This window comes from Cryptotermes secundus, unplaced genomic scaffold (genome assembly GCF_002891405.2).
Source record: "Cryptotermes secundus unplaced genomic scaffold, Csec_1.0 scaffold246, whole genome shotgun sequence".
Classification (NCBI taxonomy): Eukaryota; Metazoa; Arthropoda; class Insecta; order Blattodea; family Kalotermitidae; genus Cryptotermes; species Cryptotermes secundus.
The window spans coordinates 641,473-651,185 of record NW_019742444.1 but is presented as its reverse complement, the minus strand read 5'-3'; the positions used below and the strand labels follow the sequence as shown (position 1 = coordinate 651,185).

The 9,713-nt window shown below is 39.4% G+C and overlaps 1 protein-coding gene across 2 annotated transcripts in view; it reads right to left on the bottom strand.

The window, feature by feature from the left end:
* Nucleotides 1-6,811, bottom strand: part of LOC111873132 (pyridoxal-dependent decarboxylase domain-containing protein 1) — a 20,556-nt gene extending 13,745 nt beyond the window's left edge. Inside the window, exons 1-4 of one of the 2 annotated variants that reach the window (XM_023867571.2) lie at nucleotides 6,556-6,811; nucleotides 6,091-6,279; nucleotides 5,232-5,458; nucleotides 945-1,134 (exon numbers count right to left, since the gene is read on the bottom strand). In XM_023867571.2, coding sequence (XP_023723339.1) covers nucleotides 945-1,134; nucleotides 5,232-5,458; nucleotides 6,091-6,279; nucleotides 6,556-6,621 — 672 coding nt within the window. In that variant the 5' untranslated portion in view covers nucleotides 6,622-6,811. Of the gene's footprint in view, nucleotides 1-944; nucleotides 1,135-5,229; nucleotides 5,459-6,090; nucleotides 6,280-6,555 lie in introns of those variants that run through there. The other variant, XM_033754979.1, reaches the window with a different exon arrangement.
* Nucleotides 6,812-9,713: the final 2,902 nt, after the last annotated feature.

Below are 9,713 nucleotides of genomic sequence, written 5' to 3'. Positions count from 1 at the left end.
CCGCAGAGTTCACGTGACCCCGACTTCCTGTTGCGCCATCCACGTCACAGTATATTGGAGCATTCTGTTACACTGATTAGTTATTTAGTCACTTATTTCAGTTTTATTAATGCAACTTCCATTAACAAAACCAAATGATTGAATGAAATATGACTGTGGTAATAACCATGCCATCCCTGAACATTCATGAAAGTTGCATTAATAAGAATGAAAGAGTTAACTAATTCTATGCAATACCCACAATCACATGAGCCTCCATCTTCATGTCGTAAAAATTTCAAATGAGTGATATCTTCAGAATTGTGGGCATATCTTGGTCTCATGTTTATGGTGGGAACACAGAGAAAACCATGTTATGAAGGTAGAAAGTAAAGGTAAAGTTGTCCCTCTGCTTAACTAATTAAACACTACGCCATGAAGATGTATGTGGAAGTGGATGTATAGATCCACATTTTCTGGACCTCAGCGCTAGTTGGAGGTGAGAGGAGGTGAGCTGCTTTACCTCCAGGAAAGAGCCCCTGGAACCCATTGCACAGGAGGTTGGGTGGACCCCAGAGCCAGTCTGGACAATATGGAAGAGTGAAAATTCTTGACCCTACTAGGACTTGAACCCCGACCTTTCAGTCATCCAGCCAGTTGCTATACCAGGTAAAAACACATCTCAATGCTGATTTCTGCAAATTTATCAGTTTTTACATTCCAGAGATAATGAAGCTCACCAATGAGTCATACGATGATTAACTTCATAAAGCCAGATATGTCTTAGATTATAGGCCAACAAGCTTTAATCTCTTTATCATTCAAGGAAGGAAATGTTAATTAAGATAACACTACTACTGCAGTGCTGAGGTCCCCTGTGCAGAATATATATACTGCCTGAAATTAGTTCTATTCTGATTACCCAGTTACTTATCACCTCCAATTTAATTCATCTATGTTCTCACCTGACGACAAATATGCTGGACTACACCAAGGGGAGAGGCCACACTACTGTAGATGACAGGGGGGCGTGAGGTCAGGGCATCAAATCCATCCTCGAGGTACTTTGGATATTTGTAGTGCAACATCATCCGTGTCAGACGCACCACCCCTTCCAGCATGTCATCATGGACAAAAGCTGCACAGTCAAAAAACCTGCAGCAGATGAAGGAATAGGTCTGTTATAAAATTAAGGTTGATAATTTCTTGTTACAGTCACACTTTGGCTATATAATGTAGACAAACAATATTAATTTTGTTGAGATTTAAAACTAAAAATAGGAAATATTACTATTATAGATTTCTTTTTGGGAGAGGGACCAGTTAATTTCCCCTATATTCACAAACAGAAACACTCTACCATAATGTAACGTTTTTGGAGTAGATACTTCCATGGTAACGCAATAACAGCGAGCCGTTGCGTAGACAATGCCAAAACAACGAAAGCGTTTCCCCAGAGATGAACAACAGAAGGCCCTTAAGTAACAATGTATGAGACGAAACACGTTACCAGCACCTAAAGAGCGTTCCCGAATCAACGGATTGCTGAACACGTGAGATCGAACCTTAACGAATGGTGTCTCGTATCCGGTCGGCAGAACACCTACATAAGCCGAGAGTGACAGAGCTACAACACCACAGAGCTAATTAGCCTTCATACTACAGTTGAGATCTAGTGGCCATACAAGACAGTTGGAAGATAGCCGCCGCAGAATACAATTAAGGTGATAAAATTGTACGGTGTGTAAGAGTGAATGTCCAATAAAGATTCGCTGAATCCGAGACCCACATGAATTTATCTGTCGCATAACATACCCAACACGTAACAACTGGTGTCAGAAGTATGTAGTATGTAGTACCGATGACTTCAGGTTTAAGATTCTCAAATTCAAGTATTCCCATCACATGATTCAACTGAAATTTGAGTTTAAACATCATCTTTCAGAATTATTCTGTGGCAAATGACAGTAACTCTTACTGATGTTGGCGGCATACAACAACAAGCCAGTCAGTAAGAGATACTGAGGTTGGTTCCAACGGGTTAAACTTAAAAACTCATCTAATTTTCTTGTACTGATAATTATTACAAACCAATAAATAATGCTAAGTTTTTATGAGAAAAAGTGAACTTGGATAATATGCATAACAAAGAGTACACAAATTTTGACAGCAGAATACAGGCTATGTATCCAAAGAGGCAAACATTCAGACATTCAGTCACAGTGCTGAACACTCCAATGATATGATTCTGCTAAATTAAGGAATTTCAAAGTTTGTCACTAAGAGTCTGGAATTCCTCAATACAGTAATTAAGTGTAATGTGAAGTGGTTTTGACAGAATTTTTATATAATGGGCATTAATAATATCTGCACCCATTACACTCTGAATTGAAGTCTATTAAACAGAAATTTATATGAAAATTCTGGATGAATGATCACTTTCCTTAACAGATTAACGTCTTAACTAACTAACATCGTGGAGCTGAGCCCTTCTTGACAAACTGCCAGTTGCACACCTATTCAAGAACTTCCCAGCATTTATTGGAACATGAAGGTTTATTACAATGTTTACAAGAGCCCTCCACTGGTTCCTATCCTGATCCAGATCAATCCAGTCCATACCACCCTATACTATCTCTCTAAGATCCATTTTAATATTATCTGCCCAACTACATCTTGGTCTTCCTGGTGGTCTCTTATGGCTATCCAACCAATATCTTATATGCATTCCTCTTCACCCCCATTTGTGCTAAATATCATGCCCATCTCATCGGCCTTGACTTGATCATTTTAATTATTCTTGGAGAAGAGTTAAAGTTATGAAGATCCTCAGTATGCAGTTTTCTGCAACCTCCCATCGCATCATCTCTCTTCGTGCCAAATAATCTCCTCAGTACCCTCTTCTCAAACACCCTCAGTATATGTTTCTCCCTTTATGTCAGACACTAAGTTTCACACCCATACAGAACCACAGGCAAAATTATAGTTTTGTATATTCTAATTTTTACGTTTTCTGGCAGCAGACAAGAAAACAGAAGGTTCTGCACTGAATGGTGGCAAGCATTGCCCGAATTCAATCTCCCCTTAATTTCCTTCCGAATCAAATTTTGATTTATGGTGGCAAGCATTATCCGAGTTCAATCTCCTCTTAACTTCCTCCTAAATCAGGTTCTGATTTGTTATCGTCGTTCCCAAATATCTGAACTGTGCCACATTTTCAAAGCATTTGTTAGCTGCCTTAATGTCATGATTTTGCCCTGCATTTTGGTGATCAGACATCAACATTTACTCAGTTTTCTCCATTTACTTCTAGACCAACCTCCCTACTAGCATCAGTTAAAGTTTCTGTGTTTTCTTTATGATATCTATGTTATCACCCAGTAGATTCACATCATAAGCATAGACCAACAGCTGATGTGTCCCATTTAATTTCAGTCCCACCCAGTTTTGCTGGACCTTCCTACTGGCATATTCTAAAGCAAAGGTGAAAAGCAATGGCAATAAAGAATCTCCTCATTTTAGCCCATTCTGGATAGGAAAATTGTGAGACAAATGTTTACCTATATAGACTTTACCATATGTTTCACTTAAACACATTTTAATCAGCCTAACTAGATTTGTGGGTACCCCAAACTCTATGAGAATATGGTACAATACTTCCCTCCTAACTAATTCATAGACTTTCTTTAAGTCTACAAATAGTTGATGTACTGTCTCACTGTAATCTCATTTTTTCTGCATTATCTGAAGAATGCAAAAAAAATTCTGATCAGTAATTGATCTGTAACGTCAAAACCCACAATGACAATCCCCAATAATTTCATCTACATATTAGACTAACCTTGAGGGGAGGATATTGGATAACATTTTATAAGAAGTTGATAACATTGATATATCTTGATAATTACTACAGTCAGTTTTATCGTCCTTCTTGTAATCTGGTACAACAAAGGCTCCTTAAACTGGTCAGGCAACAATACCTCATTCCAAACAGAATTAACAAGTTTATGGATTTCAGACTGTAATGTTTCATCTCCTGCTTGAACAAGTTCTGCCAAAATATGTACACTACCTGGCGATTTATACCTTTTCAACTTTGCAATAGCACTTTAACCTCAAAAGGGCTAGGATCAGACACTAACGGCCCCGCTAGATGGATTTCTGTCCGCCTAACATCACTGACCCGGTGTACAGTGAATAACTGAGAGTAGTTCCTCCACCTATTCAAAATGTTGTGGGAATCTGCAAGCAGATCAAAATTCTCAGCCTTCACTAAGTTACTGCTAGGCTGGTAATCCCTCTTAAAGTTGTTTATTCCTCTATACAGGTCTCTAATGTTCTTGTTCTTACTGTTCATTGCAAGCTCATCAGTTTTATCTCTCAGATATTCCCTCTTTTTATTCTTGAAATGCCTTCTGGTTTCACGTCTTATATTGTTCAGATTATCCTCATTTATTTCATTTTGACCTGTAACCACTGCAATTTGGCTTGTTTCCTTTATCTAATAATTTTGAGCATCCTTTGTCAAACCATGGCTTGTGCTTCTTCAATTCATAACATAGACTCTCTTTGGCTGAAATGTTTATATTCTCTCTAATAGTTTCCCAAGCTCTATTAATATCCACCTCACCATCTAAGTTTTCCAAAGTTGTGAACCTATTTGAGATTTCAACACAATACTGCTCTTTACCCTCTACCTCAATTAATTTCTGGAAACTGAACCTCTCGGCATTAACTTCTTAACAGATTAAGAAAGTAATTAACTACTTAATTATGATAGCACTAATTTTTTAAGATACATACAGAGAATGAATAAGGTGAATAAAACATTGTACTTACCAAAAAAATGAACATTTAAAATACTCATAACATTGNGAAGCTACTGTGGTGTGTGAAAAACTTTTAGTGAATCGACATTCTGGGTAATTTTAACTATTTGTAATTATTTTAATTAACTGGAACGTGGCTATCTTGGACAAAGTGAAGTTTTGTGTGTTGGTGATTTCTTTTTCTACTATAAATGCCTCTGATGATGGCTCCGTGGTGAGCCGAAACATGTAAGGCAGGTGCTGACGAGGTGGAAAACTTAAAAAAGTGTCACATTTGACGGAAGGAACTTGATTGTTACTCATAACACTCTACTCAATCTCTAAAAATATAAAAAATTACACCAAGCACTTATATTACCTAATAATATGTTATGTCTTATAATGCCATTTTTTTTGGCCTTTGAATCCCAAAATGTGTGTCACCTGAAAAGATGACTAAGCCATCGTGTGGTGTCTGATGTAATGCGAGTGTTGAGACGCTGCAGATGTGAACGTTCCAAACCACTAGAAAACGCTGCCACACTATGTGTAACAACTGCCAGGCGAGCAGTAGTGTCCAACTGAGGTAAAGAGGTAATGCTGGGACCAAGCACACCTTCTTCTTCAGGAGGATCAGTTGGACTGCCTGAGTCCTCATGAATTATCATGTCCTGCCATGAGAAATGAGAGGATGTATACTATTTCATTACATATTCACGGTTATTACTTTTCCCTAATAGAACAGCAGGAAATACTTGGGGAATATGGAACTGCAGTGTTACAATTGAAAGATGAAGTTACAAACTTTGAAAAAAAAAAAAAAGTAGAAAGAAATTGTCTTATCACTTCTAATAGCTAGAATACAATATAGTTTTATTTCATTTTTTACACTAATGTCATTACAAATCTTCCAGCTGCTAACATCTTAATCAGGCAAAGTTTTATTCTAGGGACAAAATAGAAGGGTCTTAGACACAGAGTTCTCATACATTTTCAAACAATTATTAAAGGAAAGTCATTTAGACAGAGATATTACCAGACAAAAAACAACAACTTACTTCTCCCTCAAGATTAATGGGGAAAGAATTATGGGTCAACAAAATCACATCTGTCAATGGATTAAAGAAAATTCTTTCATAGGCCTAAACAAAAAAATCCATATCCTAATTCTACTAGAAATTGCATAGGTAATCATGGTAAAATTCTGTAACATATCAAGACTGAACTGAAAGATGTCTGAACACGGAAGTCTTTATGATCATTCTGCAACAACTCTCATGTCAATAACACAGAAAGTAAATACCTCCAACAGTGAAAGAATCTCCTCAGTGGGTTTGCCTGGAAGTGGAAGGAAGGCATGGGAATTTTTCCATGACTGTCCTAATGCAGACCCTCCACCACCATCCTCTGCCTTTTCAACTGCCTCTTCCAAACGTTCTATTACTTGAGAAGCCTGGAACTCTATCCCAGATACCACAGACTGGGGCACAGGCTGAAATTGAATACTTGTTCAGTTTTAATAACATGACTGTCATATTTAGTTCAACGATTTTCATTCTGCATACTCATTTGTTTTTGGAGTACGCAAGTTAAATTGTACATGGATGACTGGCGACCAATGTTCTGCATTTTCTCTAGCCGAATACAGCGAAAATATTTCTGCATTGCCAGGTTCCTTTAATCGAAATACCATTACCTAACCACTATAAGTAAGGGTTAAAAAGTGTACACAAATCATTTAAGAATCATTACTACTGACACTACAAACCTCATTCTGGGCTTCAGTTACACTTTCCATCAGCCTCGACGAAATGTTTACACCGGCTTCAGCCATCGTGGCAAAGTGCAGACGTCACGGAAGTTCCGAGCGTTTTCGAGTCCAGTTCTAGGTCATCCTCAGAACTGATCCGTGATTCAATATAAGACACGGGTATCAAACGATGGTCATTATTCCGATTCCAAACAATGCTATTTTATAGCGTATGCCATGGATGAAACTTCTCAGTTCGTCTTGAAATACTGAAAATTAATAGAATGCAGCAGTTTGTAAGTAATATTATAATTTATTTATTTATTGATGTGTGGGATGAGATATTGTCACGTATTAGTGTGTAGACACGGGGTTAGAAATAGTAATTGGATTTATTGAACAATTACAACTTGTAGTGACAACTAACACTATCGTTAATCTACAAACTTAACAAACACGAAGTCTTCTCGGTCTACCGTGTCCCCATTGGCCGTTACTTGGTAATTTTTCTAACAACAGAGTCCTCTGCTTTCTTGTTCACATCGTTGCCGACTGGCTACCGTCTCACCACTCGGTCGGTCGGTTAAATTGTTGCTGGCCCTCGTCAGGACCGTCAGGACAGTCATTCTTGACGTTCTTGACTTCAGGTCTGGTCGAGAATTTTGATCAGGAGTTTTTTTCTCTCTCTGACATGTACGTGTTTGAGAAATGTGGCTTCCTCTTCGGTGAGCATAGGGGTTGACCTTTCTGTGAAGGCGCTACATTTGTTGCACCATAGTTTTAGCAAGAGGATATCCGCTCTGTCACAGCGTCGAAGTCCCTAAGGGCAACGTGCAGCCTTTGTCATTGCACTATTCTAAGTAGCATTCAGACAATACATACTGAAGGTTTCTGTCAATGCAAGCCCGTGCAGCAGGTTATGGCTTAATAATTGAGCTAGTCAGCTGAACGGTCGTAGGCTTGACCGCCACTAAGTTCAAGCCTCTTATACTTCCTATGCATGGCTCCTCCTTGTCCAATACCACGTAAAATTTGATTTAGACGGTTTAAGATCACTTCTGCATACTTCCTATATAATTTAACTATGCAGTCGTGCACGTAAGGAATTTTAAAGACACGTGCATTAGCGGCCAATGTGCGGTTGTATAGGTTTTCAGCAGCGCAGAGAACTCTATTCTGTAGGCGCTGCAGTTTCAAGAAGTGAGAGCCCGCCGCATACTCACAGGTTGGACATGTATTAGTCATTACAGGCCTAATCAGGTCTTGTAAAGTTTAATAGTTGTACTCAAACGCTTACTTTTGAATAGGGAATATGGCCTTAAGTATGTGTGCAAAGCTTTGGCTATAGTTCTTTCAATATGGAGTCTCCATGCCATCCTCCTCTCGAAGGTGACACCAAGACACGTTGCATTATTTATAAAGGAGATGTCACGTCCATTTAGTTTTGGCACGTCCTCAGGGGCTCTAAGTCTTCTGGAGAAAGAGGTCTCATGAGTTTTCCCTTCATTGACCTTTATGTTTCATTGCTCACACCACGAATTCACGGCACTGAGGCCGCGTTGCACTTCGCATAGAACGCGGGGTCGTCGTTTATATATAGACTGTATAGAATTGGGACCAGGACGGAACCTTGAGGCACCCCTGCCGCTATATTTCTTGGCGCAGAAGATTTGTCTTCTACCAAGACTGAAAAAAGTTGGAGATGTTTAGCGTGTCGTTACCTGGCAATTGATCTCTTCTGGCTTCACCATTCCGCCTTTCAGGTCTATATTTTTCGTGGATTGTGCGGGTTATTCACAGCCCTGATTTGCACATATAGCTTCCTGGTACAGCATTATGAAACATCGCATCAATCCATGTCCCACAATTTTAACCTCTGAATAGCAAGCGTAAAAATTATTATTGGTGCCTTCCGTGTGGTTGTCTCAGGTAACAGAAATGAAATCATAAGCCATAACAGAAAGGAAATGTAAAGGTAACCTTGTAACAGGCCGTGGAGGCCCATAGGGTTGTGAGATGTTGAGGTTCCCACATTTTATAGACAATCGGCTCATAGATGGCGGTAAGGTTGTCAGCCTTACGCGCCGGCCCCCTTTACCCCCAAAGGATATTCTAAGAATATTCCTGGTACTCATTTCTGTTAGAGGCTGAGTCGATCCCAGGGCCATAGTGCGGCTGGAAGGATTAGATCAATTGAAAAAAAAAAATCCAGTGACCTCATCGGGACTTGAACCCGCGACCTTCCGGCTTATATCATAGTGCCTCAACCAACTACGCTACCGCGTGCCCCAAGCCATAAGGTATTTTCCAAAATTTAATAGTTCTATCGGCATTTACAACGAAATTATATTTGTTACAAATTCAGAAATAGTTTGGAATATATGTGAGTATGGCCTTGTATATAGAATCTCTTCATTCTATAGTCCTTCCAGTGATTACATGGATAAAGGTGGTCGGTACTTTCATTGTAAGCATATGTAGAGTCCGGTCCAGTTGCCTGGTGGTACTTAGGAACTATAATAAATTTGCCTTTTATTTTTGTAGCGTAGTGGTTAAGGCATTATGTTACAAGTCGGAAGGTCGCGGGTTCAAGTCCCGATGAGGTCATTGGATTTTTTTTCAATTGACCTAATCCTTCCGGCCGCACTATTGCCCTGGGGTTCACACAGCCTCTAACAGAAATGAGTACCAGGAATTAAATAAATAATTTCCCTGGAGAGTAAAGCGCGGCCGGCGCGTAAGGCTCCCCATACACACACAATTTGGCCTTCCGATCGACCTTGCAGGCAAAACTGTGACATTTTACCCCCTCCCTTTCCTCCCCATACACGCGCAGATAAAGCGGCAGGCNGGCGCGTAAGGCTGACAACCTTACCGCCATCTATGAGCCGACTGTCTAGATAATGTGGGACCCTCAACGTCACACAACCCTATGGGTCTTCACGGCCTGTTACAGAGATAGCTTTACTTTACTTTTACGTAAATACGGTATTTCGTGAATATGGTATATTAATACAGTTACTGTGTTTTTGGATATTATCTATCGTCCTATTTTTTATTAAAAACAAGGCTCCGGAGGTATCTCTGACGTGTGGAATATCGATTGACCCCAACTTAATAGGTTTTTACCTGAAGACGAGACAGAATCCAGTCTCGGAAACGTGTTTTAAACAAAA